Source organism: Chiloscyllium plagiosum, chromosome 40 (assembly GCF_004010195.1).
Source record: "Chiloscyllium plagiosum isolate BGI_BamShark_2017 chromosome 40, ASM401019v2, whole genome shotgun sequence".
Taxonomy (NCBI): domain Eukaryota; kingdom Metazoa; phylum Chordata; class Chondrichthyes; order Orectolobiformes; family Hemiscylliidae; genus Chiloscyllium; species Chiloscyllium plagiosum.
In genome coordinates this window covers 15583320-15605885 of record NC_057749.1, presented here as the reverse complement: position 1 = coordinate 15605885, position 22566 = coordinate 15583320, and the positions used below count along the sequence as shown (strand labels likewise).

General features: G+C 43.2%; 1 protein-coding gene across 1 annotated transcript; it reads right to left on the bottom strand.

The window, feature by feature from the left end:
- Positions 1-2728: 2728 nt before the first annotated feature.
- On the bottom strand, positions 2729-4516 carry LOC122542425 (calicin-like). The gene has a single exon (XM_043680117.1). It carries the CDS (start codon positions 4514-4516, stop codon positions 2729-2731), a length of 1788 nt encoding a protein of 595 aa, XP_043536052.1.
- Positions 4517-22566: the final 18050 nt, after the last annotated feature.

Genomic DNA, 22566 nt, shown 5'->3' with positions numbered 1-22566 from the left:
GAAAAAGTTGCCCCTTAAGTCCCTTTTATATCTTTCGCTCTAACCCTAAACCTACCCCTCTAGTTTTGGACTCCCCTACCCTGGGGAAAAGGCCTTGGTTATTTACCCTATCCATGCCCCTGATTTTATAAACTTCGATAAGGTCACACCTCAAAGTCTGATGCTCTAGGGAAAATATCTCCAGCCTATTCAGCCTCTCATGATAAAACAAACCCTCCAACCCCGGCATCATCCTTGTTAATCTCTTCTGCATCATTTCAAGTTGAACAATATTCTTCCTATAGCAGGGTGACCAGAAATGAATCCACTATGGCAAAAGTGACCTAATCAATGTCCTTTACAGCTGCAATATGACATCCCAACTCCCATACTCAATGCACTGACCAATAAAGGCAACAAGTGTACCAAATGCCTTCTTCACTACCCTGTCTACCTGTGACTCCACCTTCAAGGAACTATACACACTTGCATCCAAGGTCTCTTTGATTGGCAATTCTCCCCAGGACCCTACATTGTGTCTAAATCCTGTCCTGATTTGCCTTACCAAAATGCAACTCCTCACATTTGTCTAAATTAAACTCCATCTGCCACTGCCAAGCCCATCAGCCCATCTCATCAAGGTCCCTTTGTACTCTGAGCTAACCTTCTTTGTTGTCCACTGCACCATCAATTTTGGTGTCATCTGCAAACTTACTAACCATTGTAAATGCATATTTTATTTTGCCATTTGTACATTGAGATGGGAATTGCAGGTTAGACGAGACATTTTCACCTATCTCCAAAATCATCTTGCTGTAGTTCTCAGCAATGACAAGGTGCCATGAACAGTATAATTGTGTTGTACTGAGCCACACAGATGGTTAACTGATACAGGCCTAACTCTGTTGACACAACAACTTCCATCTCCATTAATATTGCATGTTACTGACAGCAGAAACAGGGTAATTTGCCCATCTATCCATGCAAGTGTTTAATCTGCTCATGAGCTGTTCCCACTCAGGCCCACGCTCCTCCATTCCCTGAATACCTAATGTATTGCTTTAAACACTAATGAAACAGCTCAGTTAAGCTTTGCTAGACTAATACCTAGACTGAGAGAATTCTCTTATGAAGGAAGGTCAGACTGGCTTCTCTACTGGAGTTTAGAAGGGTAAAAGGTAACTTAATTGAAAGATACACGATCCTGAGGGATCTTCACAGGGTGGATGTGGGGAGGACTTTTTTATTCATTCATGGGCTGAGGGCATCGCTGGCTAGGCAGCATTTATTGCCCATTCCTGATTTTGCCCAAAAGGCAGTTAAGAGCCAACCACATTGCTGTGGGTCTGGAGTCACATGTAGGCCAGACCAGGTAAAGATGGCAGTTTCCTTCCCTAAAGGACATTAGTGAAACAGATGGATTTTTCTGACAATTGACAATGGATTCACAGTCATCACTTGACTCCTAATCCCAGAATTATTTTTTCGTTGAATTCAAATTCTACCATGTGCTGACAGAATCTAGAACTAATGATCATTGTTTAAAAATCAGGTTTTGCTGAAACAGAGGTCAACTGTTTTCCCTCAAAGGGTTGGGAGTCTTTGGAATTTTCTGTGAAAAAGCGCTGGAAGCAGAGCGGTGATATTCTTAAGGCAGAGGTAGCTAGATTCTTGTTAAGCAAAGGGGCTGAAAGGTTATGAGGGCTAGCCAAGATTTGAAGTTGCAATCAGAGCAGCCATGATCTTACACAATGGTGGGAAAGACATAAGGGGCTGAATCGACTGTTCATGCTTCTTGTTTATTTGTTCATAATCTCAAAGCGTAGAAAACAGAAAGGTACCACAAAACTAAAGGTTGGGAATGAATAACAAGATGTGGGTTTTTGAGGTGGTTTTGAACTCCCCTGAGCCTGGGGATAAGACTCTTATCCATGCCCCACATGATTTTATGAACTCCAATAAAGTCAGCCTTCAGCCTCCAGTCAAAAAAGTCCCAGTCTTTCCAGACTATTTGTACATTTCAAACCCTCCATTCCTGACAACATCCTGGTAAATCTTTTCTGAACTCTCTCCAGTTTAATAAGATACTTCCTTACAGGCTTGGAAAGTTAACTTGTTTCTCTCTCCACAGATGCTGCCAACCCTTCTGTTTTTATTTCAGATTTTCTGCATTAACAATATTTTGCTTTTATGACCATCCTGTCTTGGAACTTTATAATCCTCCCTTCACCATCCCTGGGTTGACTTTCTCGGGTCCACTTCCAAACAGCACTGTCTCTGTACCCCCAAGGACTGCAGTGGTTCAAAAAGGCAGCTCACCACCACCCTCTTTGGGGCAATTGGGGATGGACAGTAAATGTTATCCCAGCTAAGGAAAAGTAAAAGGAACATGTAATTGAGGACAGTAATGGATAACATTTTCATAGAATCCCTACTGTGTGGAAGCAGGCCAATCAGCCCCTTTGAAGAGCATCCCACCCATACCCAGCCAATCCCTCCCTATCCCTATAACCGTGCAATTTCCCGTGGCCTACCCACCTGACCTGCACATCTTTGGACTGTGGGAGGAAACCGGAGAACCCAGAAGAAACCAAATAGACACGGGGAGAATGTGTAAACTCCACATGGACAGTTGGTCATAATTTTATAATGCATTTTCCAACAACGTGCATGTTTTTGACACTTTTATTCTTTTATGTGAATCGGACAGAAAATATTATACTCAATATTATATTTATCTAATATCTTTTTAATGCTCAAGCTTGGGTTTAGAGAGGGATTTTTCTGGCTTCTGTAAGAACTTGCATTGGAGTTTGCTTTTGCAGCAGGCGGAACTTTCCAGAGCTTCAGAAGGCTTTGCCACCTCATTCCATGCTCCTACCTTTGTCTCCAACAGGTAGGCATTTTTGTTGACGGAATATTCTTTAACGTTGCCATCGTCTGTTGCTGAGGTCCCACCACAGACAAATATCATGTCTCTGATTAGGCACATGGCGTGACACACCTCCAACTTGGTTGCGTTGGGGAGCAGCGGGATCCTCTTGGGCAACTTATTGGCTTTGAACTTCTGCAAGCTGACCTCGATGGTGTGCTTGTGGCTCTGCATGATGAGGGCTGTGTCCCCTTGGAAGGAGATGACTGGCCTGTGTTTGAACTCGATGGGGAATGTCAAGCTTTGCTTGACCTCCCCTGTTATGGTGTCGAAACAGTCAATGACACCAACCCTGGAAATTCGATCATTGATCATGCACCTCCCTGTCGCTATGTAGATGTATCTGTCCCCTTTGGTCACCACTTCAGCACAATCCATGGGAACACTCATCCTTCCAACGGAAGTCCATTTCTCCTTCTTCTCATCGTACCTATAAATGGTGGAGATGTACTTCCTCGGTGCCACACTCCCTCCCACTGTGTACACTATACCATTGCAGGCTACCATGGAATGGAAGACCAGTCCAAGTGGGAGGTCTGGCAGTTTGTTCCAGGTATTTTTGTCCAGGTCATACCTCCACGCGGCCTTCAGACTGGCATTTTGCTCATTGGTGCCCCCTGTCACATACAGGTACTTGCTGGTGCAGATGGCGCCCAGAGCCGCCGCGCGGTACGGCATATGGGTGATTTTAATCCATTTATTCTCATCAACGACGTAGGCGTAGACTGCGTTGCGGAAACTGCCATCCGAACTTTGACCCCCCAGGACAAGGACCACATCGAGCAGAGCCCCTTTTCGCTGGAAGTACGCAAGACTGGTCAGGTTTTCCTGCTTGCGATGGCTCAGCACGTCCACAATAGCACACACACACGTGGTGTTGTTCTTGATTAGGGGCTCATTGCTGCTGATGTCTGACAGAACCTCGTCAGCGATACCGTTCAGGTAAATGTAAGAGAAAAGTTTAGGAAAGTAACCTTTCCTGTCTTCTAAATTATGGTTAGTCCACCTCAGGATGGTCTGCAGGACCTGGTCTTCGTTGGAAGTGTGGAGGTCTTCATCCTTGACCAATTTCAGTAAGACGTGGTATGGACATTCCACAAACTCCTTTGTTTCACTCAGAATGAAGAACCGGTCTTTGACGTATAGGTAGACCGTAGCAGCCAGGTCTGATAAGTCATAAGTCTCTGCTAACATGAGCGTGTACATGTAACTTTGCCTGTCTAAGACAAGCTCCAAGTACTCAACACAATGGGACTTGAGTCGCTTTATCATGAAATACTTGGCCCCCTTTAACAGATCCTCCACATTTTTGTCAGCGATTATAATCTTACCCGTGTAGAAGTATTCCAACAGCTGTTCCACAGACACTGGGCTCATGTAATCAATGTCAATGGTGACAGACAGTTCATCTGATGGTTGGATATTGCAGCTGTGGATTAAGTCCTTGACGTAAGGACTGACAGCTGTCAGGATGTTCTGATGGGCGGAGAATGAATGGGAGCCCACATTGATGACCACGTCACAACATTCCTTCTTTTGCCTCTGGGCGTTGAGAGATTGTAAAATGTAGGTGCTGTGTTTATGGTCATCAAATTCCAGCTTCATTCTCAGAGGGCCGAAATGGTTCTGAAGCTTCTGTGGGTCACCTCTTATAAAAGGAGTTTGTTGTAACCAGGAAGTGACTTAACAAGAAGATCTCTGACCTCACAATTCCTGGGTGGCTCTCACAGTTCTCATGTGGAGAACCTTTGTAATAGATACATCAGAAAACTCTTGGCTTGAGGTGAGCCAGGTTCTAATCACTTTCCCACTGGAAGATGGTAAGAATGGTATTTCCCCCTGGTAAAAATGACCATCCCATCTCCGCACAGTTATGCTCATTTCAGTGGGTTGCTCTCATGTTTCAACCTTCCCGTTTCACAAAGTGTACACAGGATGACACCAAATGGGATTCTTTGTAAGCCCCTTGTTGGTTTTGGAGGCCAACATTCTCAGCACCCCTGTCGCATGGCTGTGGAACATGCGAAGATGCAGAGCGGGCAAGAAAGGAAGCTGAGCGATTTTCACCTTTGGTGGTTGGGGACGCAACCTGGACCTTTTCAAAGGACAAAGCCAACGGTGTGACAGTCCTCTGAAAGGCACATTGATGGGTGTCAAGCAGAAGCAGATTCATTTAGCTTGGGCACCTTTCGCAGGAAGGAAGGCAGGTATGTACCTGAGGAGTTTCTGTACAGAGGGGTGGCTAGGTGACTAGGAAGAGCCCAAAATGCTGCTTCAACAATGGTCCCAAACATAGAAACTAGAAGCAGGAATAAGCCATTTGGTTCTTCAATCCTGCCCTGCACACGGTGAGACACCAACTATGACTGAGGGTGTGGCCACAGGACCTGCTCAGTGGCAGTAGGCTCCAACTCTGAAAACGCCAGCCCACAATGATACCCACAGCAACCATGGCACTTAGGTCAGAAGGTCTCTGACAGACTGGTCCTCTCAGCAAAGAAAAATAAGAGTTCATCTTGTGACAATGCTTCCCCTTTAAAACAAGGTTTATGTTGTCCTTGAGGGGTCGTAAAGGCAGAGGTACCGATTTGTCTGGAAATGGTTACTTTGAACAATAGCAGGGGAGTGGCCAGTTCATCCGGTTCAGGTTTTCTTTCTAGTTTGGTTTGTTGTAGCACATAGTCAGAAAACTCCTGGGGACCTAGAGAAGCAGCCACAGTGAAAAGAGGTTCCATGCTTCAATAGAGGTCTTGCTTGAATGTTCTCTCTGAAACCTCTCTTGAGCCTGCCTGTAAGAACCTGTGTTTGAGTTTACCTTTTGCCAAGGGGTTTGTTTATGGGATGTTGCAGGGATTGGATCAGCTCCTTAGCTAATATGCGATATTGTGTCAGTAGGGTTCTCAAATAAGTTATTCTAAATTCTGTTTTGTTTTGTTCATGTTTCATCTGTAATGTTTAAATAAATTCTGTTCTGTTTAAAACTGAGTGGGTTGACCAACTGCAACACTCCCGGGATATCCTCTTTACATCTGCCTAAAAAAAATGTTAGGGTCTGGGCTACCTTCTTAAAATGTTTTGAAGAGGTCTGGCCTGGTTCATAACAATCTCATTCACCAAAAAGGATAACATCCATGGAGGGCTGGATAGGATCGATGCTGAGATAGTGGAGAGAGAAACAGAGTGAACATTTCAGGTCTGTGTCATTTCACCAAAATTGAGGAAATGTTGGAAACATAATAGATTATGAGCAAGTAAGGTGTTAGGGGAAGAGGGTATGAATATCAAAAGGGAGGGAGTATCATAGGGTGGAGATCAGGAAAAAAAATTAATGAAAAAAGATTTCATTATATAAAAATGAAAGGGAATGTTAACAGGACAAGCCAAAGATGTGAGAAATTTTTTCATGCTTGGAGAAACTCCCTCCACCATCAACGCTCAGTAGCAGCAGTGTGTACTATCTACAAGATGCGTTGTACAAATTCACCAAAGATCCTTCCAAACCCACAACCACTTCCATCTAGAAGGACAAGGGCAGCAGGTACATGGGAACACCACCCCCTTCAAACTCCCCTCCAAGCCACTCACCATCCTGACTTAGAAACACATCATCCTTCCTTCACTATCACTGTCAAAATCCTGGAATTCCCTCCCCAGGGGAATTGTGGGACTACCAACAACACATGGCAGTCCAGGAAGGTGGCTCACTATCACCATCTCAAAGGCAATTACAGACAGGCATTAAATGCTGCCCAGGCCAGCATGCCTATATTCCATTAATTAATTTTTAAAAAGCTTGGAACTAGCAGTTGCCATAGCCTCAAGACAAGGCTTCATCCTTTTTGGACTGAAATGAGGAGACATTCTTTCACTCAAAAGATGGTGAGTCTTTTAATTTCTCTACTTCAGAGAACTATGGGTGCTCACTCGATGAGTAAATTAAAACTGAGTCATAAATATTTGAAGGCAATCAAGGAATATGGGGTTTGGGCAGAAAATTGGAGTTGAGGTAAGTCAAACATAATTGCATTCAGTGTTGGAACAGGCTTGAGGGGCTGAATGGCCAAATCCTGCTTCTATTTCTAAATTTCTACCCCAGTGAATGACTGAAGTTGAGGTACAGATTTCATTTCTATTCACCAATGGGACGGAGGCATTGCTGGCCGGTTAGCATTTATTGCCCAACCACAGTTGCCCTTGAGAAGGTGATGGTGAGCTCCTTCCTGAGCTGCTGCAGTCCACCTGCTAGAGGTTGACCTTGGTAAGGATGCTGTCAAATATGTTTTTCCCTCTTGTTGGTTCCATCATTACCTGATGCAGATCCAGTATAGCAGCAAAGTCCTTTAGGACCCAGCCAGCTTGATCAGTAGTGCAGTTGCCAAGCCAATCTTGATGGTGGACTTTGAAATCCCCCATCTAGCGTTCATTTTGTGCCCTTGCTGCCCCTTGTATCCCATTGTGCCACCTCCTCTGCTGAGTCAGTCCTGTTGGTGGGACAAGACATATCCAAGGAAGGTGATGGTGGTGTCTGGGACATTGTGTGTAAGGTATGATTCCATGACTATGTCAGGCTGTTGCTTGACTCGTCTGGGAGACAGCTCTCCCAATTTTAGTACATACCCCTCAATGTTAGTGAGGAGGACCTTGCAGGGTCAACAGGACTGTTTCTGCCTAGGTCGATGCGGATGGTTTCATTTCTTTATTGAGGCTTCATATCGATAACTGAATGACTTGCTAGGCCATTTCAGAGGGCAGTTAAGAGTTAACCATATTGCTGTCAGTCTGAAGTCTCATGTAGGCCAGACCAGGTAAGGATGGCAGATTTCCTTCCCTGAAGGACATTAGTGATCCAAATGGGTTTTCCAACAATCAGCAATGATTTTGTGGACATCAGTAGATTCAGATATTCCAGATTTTTAAATCAAAATTAAATTCCATTACCTGTTTGGAGCCTCGGTCCTCAGAATATTAGCTGAGATTTTACATTAATAGTCTTGTAATAATACACGAGGCCATTACCTCATAGAGAAAGTGAGGACTGCAGATGCTGGAGATCAGAGTTGAAGAGTGTGGTGCTGGAAAAGCACAGCAGGTCAGGCAGCATCCGAGGAGCAGGAGAATCAACTTTTCAGGCATGAGCCATTCATCACGCCTCCATGGCTCTCAGCCATGCTTGGATGTTGAAACAGGCTGGAGGGGCTGAATGGTCTCCTCCATTTCCTCTATCCTAGCCTGCCTTTCAACCTCTGGTGGTGACACAGAGGAAACTCTTATTCAGTACTGCTGTACCTCAGCTGGAGGCCAATTATTTTTATAGTGGACCCAGTTTCACTGCTAATTTCCCTTTTGGAATAACCAGACGTAGGGATAGTCGCACAAGGGAGTCAAGGTTTATCAGGAATGGATGAGAATATGGAATTAAGGTCACAACTAGGGGACATGGGTTTAGGGTGAGAGGAGAAAGATTTAAAAGAGACCTAAGGGGCAACATTTTCTCGCAGAGGGTGGTATGTGTATGGAATGAGCTGCCAGAGGAAGTGGTGGAGACTGGTACAATTGCAACATTTAAGAGGCATCTGGATGGGTATATGAATAGGAAGGGTTTGGAGGGATATGGGCCGGGTGCTGGCAGGTGGGACTAGATTGGGTTGGGATATCTGGTCGGCATGGTCGAGTTGGACTGAAGGACCTGTTTCCATGCTGTACATCTCTATGACTCGATGACTCTATAACTAGATCAACCATGAGATTATTGAATGACAAAGTAGGATTGAGGTACTGAATGGCCTTCTACTCCCCATGTTTGCCCCACCTCAGAATTATTATCACTCCTATGTACAAAATGGATGGCTGGCTTAGGACTAAAAGACTGAATGTAACAGCAAAATAGTTGTACTTTGAGAGATGTACATAATAAGTAGCGGACCCAAAGAGAGGAGCAGAAGACAGGAGAAAGGAGAGAGTTGAATGTTGGAAGAAATATTCACTAGCAGATAGCAGAGTAGACAAGAGGAGTGTATGAATCATATAAAAAAGAGCAGGAAAGGAGAATCACAGAATCATGGTGGGGGCTGGTGCATGACAGCTCAGTGGTTAGCACTGCTGCCTCACAGTGCCAGGGACCTGGGTTTGATTCCAGCCTCAGGTGACTGTCTGTGTGGAGCTTGCACATTCTCCCCCTTTCTGTAGTGGGTTTCCTCTCCTAGTCCAAGATGTTCAGGTTAGGTTGGATTGGCCATGCTAAATTTCCCATAGTGTCAAGGGATATGCAGGCTAGGTGGGTTAGCCATGGTTTAAAAACCCTGTGCAGGGTCACAGGGATTGGTTGGTCCTGGGTGGGATGCTCTTCCAAGGGTTGGTGTGTTCTCAATGGGCTGAATGGTCACTTTATGCACTGTAGAGATTCTGTGATTCATCTAGGAACAGAGAAGAGGCGAAATAATTTTACAGAAAAGGAGAAATGCAGTGTGTGATGCATAATTAAAATGTATTTTTAATACTGGAGAATACTACAAGAACTCGCTCAGTTCATAGTGAGAGAGTAATTACATTCCATCCTTAGGCAATTGGCCATGGTACTCAGTTGGTTGTCATTCTCAAACTTGGCTCTTTACATCTTATTTTAATCAGCTCCCTCCTGTGCTGTGTAAAAATACAATTAATGTCGGGATATGCTTCCTCTGTTTGCTATGTGCTAGCTGGAAGATTTATGCAGGTCAGTGAAATTGTGAACAGCCTTACAATTTCTCAATGTTTATCAGTATCTGTCACCCTCAACAACAGCCTGCATTGATATAGTCCCGGTATTTAGTATATAGTGTATGTAGTTCCTGTCATTATGAATGAGCCAAAGGCACTTTGTAGAAGCATTAATGTATGAAATTTGACAGGTGACAGGATGATGGAGTGTGATGCCTGAAGCTTAGCTGAGCAGGTAGTTTTAAGGAGCATGTTAAAGGTGGAGAGAAATCCGGGGAGGTTTAAGGAGGGAATTCCACAGTTTGGACATTTGAAGGCACTTCCATCAATAATGGGGAATTAACATTGGAAGGACACAAATGGCCGGAATTGTGGGAGCATAGAAATCTGGGAGAACCTCCTCGTCATTGTCCATTCATGCACTTTCTGTCCAAGTGAATATTTGTGGAATTGATATCTGACTTGAGAAGAAAGCTAAGACTTCTTGTCACAATTGTGGGTTTTCACATGTGCCATCAAATGTTGCCTTGTGTGTGTGAAAGGTCTTGAGTCTTCTCTGGTGGTCTGCATTGAGGTTATTCCCTCCCACAGCTTTCCTCTTGCAGAATTCCATCTGTTAGAAACTGGCCCCAGTGGCCAATCTCCAAGTGTGAACCTTTGAACTATTCAATCATGGGGACATCCCAACTCTCTCCTGGCAATTACCAATGTGCACTTTTCAATCAGGGTCACTAGATAGAGATCAAGAGCAGATATGGATTTAACTTAGTGCTGTCACTGGGGGTTGGGTAAGAAAATCAGGACTTATTTGGGTTTATAAAATATTATTTTATGGGATGAAGGCATAAATGCCACCCCTGTTTGCTCTGGAGAAGGTGGGAGTGAGCTGTTCTCCTGAACCATGCAATCTATGTGGTGTTGGCAACTCCTGGGACAAGGGGGTTACATCAGGGCCCAATAACCAGGGCCTGAGTCTTGAGGGGTCCACTGTACTGGGCCAGAGTGAGGGGGTAGGTTCTGCTGCATTGGGTGACTGTGATGCAACACCTGGGTACATCCACAATGCTGTTAGAAGGGAAAAGTGCAGGCTATTGGAACTGCAAAGCTTTGGAACATAGTAGCTGACATCCCATCACCAATCACCTTTTATTCACAAATGCATAGTGTTTGACAATAGCACCACCTCCCTCTGAGTCAGGCATTCAGAATCCCAGTATCCCTGATATTCATCCTTTTATATCAGCCAGGGCTCCCTGGTTGGACCAGATTAACAGCCCCAATCAGGGAACTCATATTCTATGAGGTCCGGCTGGCTGACCACACTATAATCACTTCACAGAGTAGATAAAGGCAGGACTGGGCTATTTGACTCCTCAAGTCTGCTCCCTCATTCGGTATGATCACAGCTGATCATCGAGCTCAATACCCTAGTCCAACCTCCTCCCATTTCCCTTGATCCCTTTATCCCCAAGAGCTGTATCGACTCCTTCTTGAAAATGAATGGTAATTTCATTCCAAGTCAGGAGGGAGCTCCACACTACAAAATAGGATTGTAGAGCAGCAGAGGAGGAGCAAAGAAGATTTATAACAATGGTATGTGGCCTCCGACGTTCTAACTCTCGGGAAAGATTGAAAAGTCTGGGCTCCTTTCCTCTAGAAAGGTGGAATGATTTCAAGGGGCCTCTGAGATTATCAAACAGTTTGTTAGATATTAAGGCGTTTCTACATGTGGGGGAGACTAGAAGTGGGATTCCCGAATATAAGACAGTGATTAATAAATCCAGTGGGGAATTCAGGAAAATTCTTTTAACCCAGAGAGTAGCAAGAATGTACAAATCACTACCACAGGGAGTAGCTCAGGTCGATACCTTTAAGGGAAAGCTTCAGGAGAAAGGGATAGAAGAATATTTTAATGAACAGGGATGAACAGAGATGGGAGGAGATTCATACGGAGCAGAAACATCACTGTGGGCTTCATGTTTCTCTGGTTCAGTTATTCTGTTTAAGTCTAGATGAGAGTGGTGCTGGAAAAGCACAGCAGGTCAGACAGCATCCGAGGAGAAGGAAAATCAGAAACTGCCTGACCTGCTGTGCTTTTCCAGCACCACTCCAATCTAGACTCTGATTTCCAGCATCTGCAGTCCTCACTTTTACCTATTCCATTTAATTGTCAGGCTTTTGTAATCACAGTACAGCAGGGGGGCCATTCAGCACATCATGTCTGTGATAGCTTTTAGCAACAACAATCCAACTAGCACCATTTGCCTTATCCTTCTCTCAGTTCACAATACTTCCAGGTTTTGTGTTGTCTGAAAATTTTGCAACTACATACTCTATGTACCCGACTCTAGTTCATTAATATACGTCAAGAATAAAACTAGTCATGGTGTCACCTCCAAGGGGAGCCCCATTGTGATACCTTCCACTGACAAAGAACTAACCTTTCCACCAATTTCTCTCTGTTTCCTTTATCCTGATTTCCCCACTGGATTTATTAATCCTTGTCTTATATTCAGGAATCTCGGACCTGGTCTCCCTCACATATAAAAACATCTCAATATCTAACAAACTGTTTGATAATCTCGGAGACCTCTTGAAATCATTCCTCAGCCTTCGCCTTTCTAGAGAAAAGAAGCCCAGACTTTTCAATCATTCCCGAGAGTTAGAACGTCGGAGCCCACATACCATTGCTACAAATCTTCTTTGCTCCTTCTCTGCTGCTCGACACCTTGAGGAAAGTCCCACATCTTTGACGTGCCGACAATGTGGAAGTCTATGGTGAGTAGAAGTCTGGGTACAAAGTTGGATATGCTATCCTTTGGAAGTCCACATATGCCGAACCAATCATAGAGTCATAGAATTGTACAGCACAGAAACAGACCCTTTGGTCCAACTCATCCATGCTGACCAGATATCCTAAATTGATCTAGTCCCATTTGCCAGCATTTGGCCCATAGTCCCTCTAAGTCCTTCCTATTCATCACATTATCCATATCCATTCTCCCTGTTACTGTATTCAAAAATATTAGTACATTTCATTAAACATGATCTGCTATTTCCAAATTCTCCCTGATTCTTCACCCACTGTAATTCTCAAAACCCTTTTGTTTCTCAAATCAATACAGAAAGCTTTAATCTGCTTTCTGTTTGGTGTCTTGGCAGTAGTTATTTGATGATTAGCTAGTCTTTTGTAGTTATTGATTTTTCTGATGTGATCTTATGGGTTTGGAATAGTATGCAGTTTGTGCATTTTACATTGACGTTTCAAATATGCATTGATTAAAGAACGTTTCCTCCTGTGAATGAGTCCAGAACATGGACTATTTTCTAAAAGACAGGGCAGTGATGAGCAGAATTTCTTTTCACTCGAAGGGTACAGAGACTTTGGAATGCAAAGCCTCAGAATGTAGTGAAGATGGGTCATTTTAAGTGGAGGTAGTTAGACTCTTAGTTAACATTTCAAGTCGAGTTATCCTTCGTTACTGGACTCGAAATGTTAAATCTGCTTTCTCTCCATAGATTCTTCCAGATCTGCTGAGTTTCTCCAGCACTTTCTGTTTTTGTTTCAGATTTCCAGCATCCGCAGCTCTTTGTTTTTAAGCTATCTGAGGTAGATAGAAATGTGGAATTTGGAACACAAACAGATCAGCCAGGATCTTATTAAATGGTGAAGCAGGCTTGAGGGACTGAAAGGCCTACTTCTACTCCCGCTTCATAGAGGTTTATAAAATCATGGGGGGCATGGATCGGATAAACAGACAAAGTCTATTCCCTGGAGTTGGGGAGCCCAGAACTAGAGGGCATAGGTTTAGGATGAGAGGGGAAAAATATGAAAGGGACTTAAGGGGCAACCTTTCACACAGAGGGTGGTGTTTGTATAGATTGAGCTGCCAGAGGAAGTGGTGGAGGCTGGTACAATTGCAACATTTAAAATCATTTGGATGGGTATATGAATAAGAAGGGTTTGGAGGGATATGGGCCAAGTGCAGGCAAATGGGACTAGATTAGATTAGGATATCTGGTTGGCGTGGGCGAGTTAGACCTAAGGGTCTGTTTCTGTGCTGTAAGTCTCTATAACTGTAAGTACGTTTGCAAAAATTGTGCAATTTAACGTAAATGTGATGTCATTCACAGTTGCACTTGTACAACGGGAGTCAGAATTTTGCTAGGATGTAGTCACCGTTGTAATGAAGGAAACAATGTAGGCATATTGTGCACAATAATCTCCCTCAAACCACAATGTGATAATGACCAGATAACCTGTATAAATGCATAGAACATGGAATTGTACAGCACAGGAACAGGCCCTTTGGCCCATGGTGTTGTGCCCAATATGACACCAAATTAACTAATCCCTTCTGTCTGCCCTTGGTCCATATCTTGCATTCCTTGCATATTCATGTGATTTCTAAAAGACCCATCCCCTGCTCATAATTATTTAATTCTAACCAACATCATTTCACCATAATTTTAAACACCCCTATCGTATCTGCCTCTACCACCACCCCTGGCAATGTGGTCCAAACTTCTACCATTGTCTGTGTAAAGAATTGCCCCTCACATCTCCTTTGAACTTTTCCCCCTCTCACCTTAAGTGTATGCCCTCTTGTATTAGACATTTCAACTCTGGGAAAATAAATGCTGACCGTCAACCCTATCTATACATCTCATAATTCTATAGATTGCTATCAAGTGTCCACTCGGCCTTCATCGCTTCAGAGAAAACAACACTAGATTTTCTAGTATCTCCTTATAGTTCACACCCTCTATTTCAGGCTGCATCCTGGTAAACCTCTCTGTACCTTCCCCAAATGCAATGTCAGACAGCACCTGTGGAGAGGAGTAGAGTTAATATTTCTAGTCTGGTATGACTGTTCTTCAGAATCTGTGTACTTATGTTGATTGAAGGATGATTACTGACTGGGACATTGGGAGAATTCAGTTATTCATAATCAGTGACTTCTTACGTCCACCAGAGATGTCAGAATGAGGACAGATAACATTTAACATCTTACTGAAGGCAGCGCTTCTGAGAGGGGCGCACTCCCTCAGTCCTACACTACAGTGTCCGCCTAGTTTATGTGCTCAAGAATCTGCAGTGGGACTTGAACCCACAATCCCCTGATCCAAAGGTGAGCGTATGCTCTGTTCTAAATGCCTTATATCCTCCTCTTATTCAAAGCCCCATCCGCTGCTCAAAATTGTTTAATCTTAACCAACTTCATTTTTCTATCATTTTAAACACACACAGCAAGTCCCAGTCAGTGAAGGGCTTTTGCCCAAAACATCAATTTTCCTGCTCCTCAGATGCTGCCTGACCTTTTTTTTTAAGATTCCCTACAGTGTGGAAACAGGCCCTTCGGCCCAATCAGTCCACACTTACCCTCCGAAGAGTAACCCACCCTGACCCATTTCCCTCTGACTAATGCACCTAACACTATGGGCAATTTAGCATGGCCAATCCATCTAACCTGCACATTTTTGGACTGTGGGAGGAAACCGGAGCACCCAGAGGAAACCCATGCAGACACAGGGAGAATGTGCAAACTCCACACAGACAATCACCCAATGTTGGAATCGAACCTGGGACCCTGGTACTGTGAGGCACCAGTGCTAACCACTGAGCCACCATGTGTGCTTTTCCAGCACCACTCTAATCTAAACTCTGGTTTCCAGCATCTGCAGTCCTCACTTTTGCCTAAGTCTCAGTCAGTGCCTAAACAGGAAAAAAGGTTACATTTCAGATACACAGCCAGGTGGAACCTTATCCTAGAGAGAACTAGCTGAGGAGCCAAAACAAATCTTCAAAATATTATAACATTTCCATTATTGAAATATTCGACACCCACCTGCAATTCAAAACATGCACAGAGCGTTCTGACTAAATTAGGAAGATTGAACTGATTGATTTCCTTGTCCCACTTCTCTGCTGATCACAACATTGAATTTAGAAAGGGATGTGATATCACCACCTTTTTAAATATATCAGACTCCAGATTAATTTTTATCTGGCGGAATAAAATAGAAAAACAACTTCATTGGGCATGTAATCCAGGACACCCAGGTTAATGTTCTGGGGACACAGGTTCAAATCCACCTTGGCAGATGATGGAATTTGAATTCAATAAAAAATGCAATTTTTTTCTGTTTGAGAAAACAGTCAGCAGACTGTTTTGTAAGAGTAATTTGGCTCCATTGGCAGTTGAATTCAGAAATAAAGAATTATTCAAAGCTTGTCCCAAATGTTGGTTTGCAGTTGAAGTAAACTTTTCAGTCAAATTGCTAGCATTGAGGTTTCTTCCTGGGTCAGGTATGGGAGATTCTGGATAATCCAAGGTGGAAGATGGGTAAAAGTTGTGGCGGTAAGAGCGGGTCTTTTTTTGAGGTATTTTAGGCCGGCTGAATTCCTTCAATCTGGAGTCAATAGAGTTGATTTGGAAATCTCCCTTAAGAAATCTCCATCTGCAGTGATGAGGCCTTCTGGTGAATTTTCAATTCAGATACTTTGACGAATGGAATTTCAGTGTAGGACAAAAGATGTTGTTCCAGGAAGTTACCTCTCTGACTGATAGTGTTCAAATTTATTAGTTTTATCATGCCCACAAATGACCTCATGTGACCTCACTCTCTGAAAGTATTGTTGACTCAGTGGCTACAGTCAAACAGCTTGTTTCTTCCAAATGCAACATTTTTCTCTGCTGTAGCCAGGTCCCATTGCTTTGCAAAGTGTTCCTTCCAAAATAGTTCCAGATGTAGATAAATATCCAATCAAACATGTTCTAAATTTATATTTCAGGATAATGTATCTTCACAACAAGATAGTAGGTGGATTTTAAACACAGGACTTGCTCCCTGCAATTTTCTTATCACATAAGGTTATGAAATGGCAGCCTTTAGGTTAATTAAGTTTGATCCTTACAGATTGTAGAGTCCCACTGTTTCATCATTGTGGAGTTTTATTACAGCAGTGGTGTGCTGACAAGCTGTTTGACAATGGAAGGAAAAACATACCTTTTGAATTTACTGGATGTGAGCATCACTGGATAGGACTACACTGTTGTCTGTCCTGAATTGCCAAGAGAGTAGTTAAGATTAAACCATATTTCTGTGGCTCTCAAATCATATTTGGGTTGGCATCAAGCCAGTTTTCAAACAATAAAAATCACATTTTTTTTAATTGAATTCAAATTCCATCATCTGCCAAGATGGATTTGAACCTGTGTCCCCAGAACATTAACCTGGGTGTTCTGGATTACGCGCCTGATGAAGTTGTTTCTATGCCGCCACCTCCCCTGAGCCTACTTTCCCTCAATAGGCATCTTAGTAAGTTGCAGCAAGAGTTATTGACTAGCAATTGTCGTGGACATAGCAATTTGTCACTGAAAGTGTGCAGAAAGGTGACGCGACAGAAATAAATTGTATAAGCAGCATGCCTGTGCAGAGGTAAGCATTTTAATATATATTTAAATGATACAGGTTAAAATGTGGATTGATTACTCTGAAATATTCACAAAATGAACAGAAGCCAAAGGCAGTGTGGTCAAGTAGCCAAATAATTTCATGATACATTAACATATATCAGCAACAATTTAATGTTCTCTCCACTTTGATATCGATTTCAACAGAAACAATGCATCATTTGCAGTTGAATGCACATTGAATTGTCCATAAAGGATTGCTGGATGGATGGATTTGTCGCAGCAAAGAATTGTAGAAATCCCACCATTTTTCACAAGTGCTTTGGTCGGATTTTAAGCAACAAGTTTGCCATTTCTCTTCAATTTACTTTGCACTAAATGTGCCAAGTTTAAAGAGCTTGTTTTGGGAGTGTTTGACTATTCTTTTGCAGGTACAAGAAAGGTAAAGTTGAGTGGAAGCCACTAGTAATTAGATTAGATTACGCACAGTGTGGAAACAGGCCCTTCGGCCAACAAGTCCACACCGACCCTCCGAAGAGCAACCCACCCAGACCCATTCCCCTACACCTAACACTACAGGCAATTTAGCGTGGCCAATTCACCTGACCTGCACATCTTTGGACTGTGGGAGGAAACCGGAGCACCCTGAGAAAACCCACGCAGACATGGAGAGAATGTGCAAACTCCACACAGACAGTTGCCTGAGGCGGGATTTGAACCCGGGACTCTGGCGCTGTGAGGCAGCAGTGCTAACCACTGAGCCACCATGCCGCCCAATGAAGTACTATTCACAGGATCCCTACAGTGAGGAAGCAGGTCATTTGGTCCATCAAGTCCACACTGACGCTCTAAGAATATCTCACCCAGACCCACCCCCTTACCATGTCACTGTGACCCTGCATTTCCGCTGGCCAATCCACCTAACCAGCACGTCTGTGGACTGTTGGAGAATGTACAAACTCCACACAGACAGTCACCCAAGGATGGAATCGAACCCGGGTCCCTGGTGCTGTGAGGCAGCAGTGCTAACCACTGAGCCACGATGCCGCCCCTATTATTAGACAATGCTATTATATTTTAAAATTAATTTTGGTGACTTGGTAGTCTTTGGTTTGATTTGATTTATTGTTGTCATGTGTACCTAAGTAGAGTGAAGAGTTTTGTTTTACGAGCAGTATAGGCAGATCATAGTGAAAAAGGATGTACAAATCATAGGGCACGTAGACAGAGCAAAGGATACAGGGTTATGGCTACAAAGGTGGTACACAAAGCAACATCAAATTAGGCTTGAAATTAGAGAGTCCATTCATCAGTCTAATCACAACAGGGAAGAAGCTGTTCTTGAATCTGTTGGTGCATATTTACAAGCTTCCATATTTTCTGCCTAACAGAAGAGGTTGGAAGAGAGCATTACCGGGGTGAGAAGGGTCTTTGATGATGTTGGCAGCCTTTCTGTGACAACAAGAAGTGTAGATGGATGTGACATTGGCTTCTGTGATGGTCTGGGCTGTGCACACAACCTTCTGTAGTTTCTCACGGTCATAGGCAGAATAGTTGCCATATCAGGTCATTATGAACCCAGATAGAATGCTTTCTGCGATGCATCTGTAAACATTGGTGAGAGTGCCAAATTCCCCACTCCTCCTAAAGAAGAAGAGGAAAGCCAACATTTATGGATCTTTTCCTAAGTGCCTTTGAGATAATAGAGGTCATCAACCTACTTGAACTGCATCATCCAAGTCAGATGAGATAGAAACCAAGATACACAGCATTACTGTGGAGAGAGTTTATTGATTTGTTCCGTCTCACAGCCAGTCTTACAGATATTTCTTATTTATATGCACTCAAAGACAATTAACATTTGTTACCTGTTTCTCTCAATCTTAATAATTGCATTAATCAACATTAACAATGCAATTGACAAGATATTAACACATGAATGTTGTTATGGAGGGAGTTCTATGATTTTAACTCAGTGGCTGTGATACATGTTCTTGTGCATAATTACAAGTCATCACAGAGTGTGACTTGAAACAGACCTTGAAAGTGACAGGGTTCCATGCATCTAGGAACCAGTGGTCAAAGTTTTGTGAGCTGCTGTTGAAGCAGCTTAGATGAGTTGCTGCAGCACACCTTATAGATGGTGCATACAGTAACCACGGTGGAGCGATGGTTATTGAATCTCCTGGATTGAATTGAATTTATTGTCACATGTACCGAGGCACAATGAAACGCTTTGTCTTGCGAGCAATACAGGCAGTTCACAGAGTTAAGTAGCGTAGATAGTAAATAATAGGTAAACAGCGGCAAAAACAAAAACACAGGTACAGGCGAATGTTAAGAGTTTGTGAGTCCATTCAGTATTCTAACAACACTAGGATAGAAACAGTTTCGAAACCGGCTGGTGCGTGTGTTCAAGCTTCTCCCCGATGGTAGAGGTTGTAGAAAAGCATTGCCAGAGTGGGATGGATCTTTGAGAATGCTGGCGTTCTTTCCTTGACAGAGGGTCTGGTAAATGGATTCTATAGATGGGAGGTTGGCCTTTGTGATTGTCCGGGCCGGATTCACCACTCTCTGTAACTGCATCCGATCTTGAATGATGCAGTTGCCATACCAGGTAGTGATACATCCAGACAGAATGCTCTCGATGGTGCACCTGTAACAGTTGGCAAGGGTATTCGCCACCATGCCATGCCAAATTTCCTCAGCTGTCTGAGGAAGAAGAGACATTGCTGAGCCTTTGTAACCAGTGCGTCCACATGAAGAATCCAAGAAAGCTTGTTGTGGATGACCACTCCCAGGAGCTTCCTCCATTTGTTCCACCTCTGTACTGTTAATGTGTAGGGGGACATGAGTAACATCCCACCAAAAGTCAATAAAGAGTTCCTTGGTTTTGCCGGCATTGAGAGCTGGGTTGTTCTCAGTGCACCATTTTTCCAGGTCTTCCACCTCCTGTCTGTAGTCTGTTTCATTGCCATCTTAGATTTGATCGACTATGTGGTGTCATCAGCGAATTTGTAAATGGCATTAGTCTGGTATTTAGTGACAATGGGTTGTTGATCAAGTAGACTGTTGTGTCCCAGATTGTGTCACATTTCTTGAGTGCTGGAGGATGTTTAATCAACTAGGCCAAGTATTTTCATGGCAGTTTATGTTCAAATACAGTTATGGCATGGAAATAACATGGCAGTGGGCAGTAGTTGAAACAGACACATTGTACAGCAAACTATAGACCGAACTCCAATTTAAAGAAGGATGTGTTTCCTTCGCTTACCTTGGGATGTGGCATGATAGTTAAGGATGAAACTTAGCAATTTTCACAAATCAGGACTTAATGTAACAATGGACTTGGCACTAATGCCTCTTTTTATGATGATTGAATTTTATCATATTGTCTCTCGTTCAGGGTATAAGTGTCTCAGAAACAATTTGCATTTACATATCCCCTCTCAATGGGAATTGCAAGAAAGGTTTACCACAATAACCATGGGCGACTTTAATCTACATGTAAACTGGACAAATGAAGTCAGCAAGGCTAGCCTCAAAACTGCATTCATAGAGTATATCCAGGACAATTTCTCAGAACAATATGTCCTAGACCCAACTTAGGAGCAAGCTATCCTGGATCTTATAATGAGCAATGAGACAGGCTGAATCAATGATCATTCTAAAGAAGCCTTTAGATGACAGTAATCACAACATGATACAGTTTCATTTTCAATTTAAAGGGAAACAATAAGGATTTTATATTCTTTTAAACAGGGTTAGCTAGAGTGAGCTGGGAAACTAGGTTGAAATATACGACAGTAGAGATGCAATGGTAGTCTTTCATTGAGCTTCATTTTTTTCAGCAGCAGTTGGAGATGGATTCTGGGTAATCCAAGATGGAGGACAGGAAAGATTTCTGGCTGTAACAGGCAGTTCCTTTTTTGAGGTATTTTAGGTGTTGGAGGTGATTTCCTCGAATTCCAGGAGCAGAAATGACTGTTTTATATGCTGTTGCATTGTTTTGGAACTTTGGAGAGAAAAAAACGGCATTTTCAAAAGGGAGAGGAACAGACAAAGGAAACACATGGTCAGGTCTGTGCAAGAGAAAGAGAGAGAGAAAGAAACCCACACTGCTAATTGACACAGCAGTGAACCTGTGCAGTTAATGCCTTTGCTGTTTGAATTCATGTATCGCTGGACGTTTGAGTACGTCCGAGAAAATTAACCAACAGTGAAATTCACTACTGATCTTGGAGAAACCTGTTTGGGAAAGGTCACAGCACAGAAGCAGATAACTTGAATAGCTTTAAGTTGGCCTTGCTGTAAGTCTGCAGTCGTGAGTAGAGTGGTTCTTTCTTGATTATATGTTTTATTGAGATATGTCTCTTGATTAAACTTAAAAATATAAGCCATAAGTATCAAATTAGCCTGGAACAGTTTTTTTGTGGAGGAATAAGATGGTGATATTTTCTGGGTCTGCAGGTTGGAAGAAGCAAAAATGGCCCTTAGTAGAGTGATATGCACTTCTTGTTGGATGTGGGAGTTTAGGGACAGTTTACTGAGGATTATATCTGCAATAATGCTGTTGGTTGCGAATCCTAGCAGATCAAATGGATCGGTTGGAGAGGCAATTAGAGGCAATGAGGAATTTACAACAGCAAAGGGACGTGATGGATGGCAGTTATAGGAAGGAAGAAAAGCCGCAGATAAAGTCACGTGGATGGGTTAACTCCAGAAAAGTAGGCAGGAAGTGCGGGAATCTTCTGTGGCTAATCCCCATTTCAAACAAGTATGCTGTTTTGGAAAAAGTAGGGGGTGATGGATTTTCAGGGGAAAGTAACACAAACAGCCAAGTTTCTGGTATCAAGACAGACTCTAATGTAATGAGGGGTACGTTGGGTTCCAAGAGGTCGGTTGTGTTAGAGGACTCTCTAGTCCGAGGCACAGACAGACGTTTCTGTGGCCAGCATGAACAATCAGAACGGTGTGTTGCCTCCCTGGTGCCAGGATCAAGGATGTCTCAGAGAGGGTGCAGAATGTTTTTAAATGGGAGAAGACCCAGCAGGAGGTCATTGTACACTTTGGAATTAATGACATAGGAAGGGAAAAGGATGAGATTCTGAAGGGAGACTACAGAGAGTTAGGCAGGAATTTAAAAAGGAGGTTGTCGAGAGTAGTAATATCTGGATTACTCCCGGTGCTACGAGCTAATGAGGTAGGAATAGGAGGGCAAAGCAGATGAATGCAAGGCTGAGGAGCTGGTGTATTCGAGAAGGATTCACGTTTTTGGATCATTGGAATCTCTTCTGGGGTAGAAGTGAACTGTACAAGAAGGACGGGTTGCACCTAGATTGGAAGGGGACTAATATACTGGCAGGGAGATTTGCTACAGCTGCTCAGGAGGATTTAAACTAGTAAGGTGGAACATGGGACTGGAATATCACAGCAATTACAGAAACGTGGCTTAGAGATGGACAGGACTGGCAGCTTAATGTTCCAGGATACAAATGCTACAGGAAGGACAGAAAGGGAGGCAAGAGAGGAGGGGGAGTG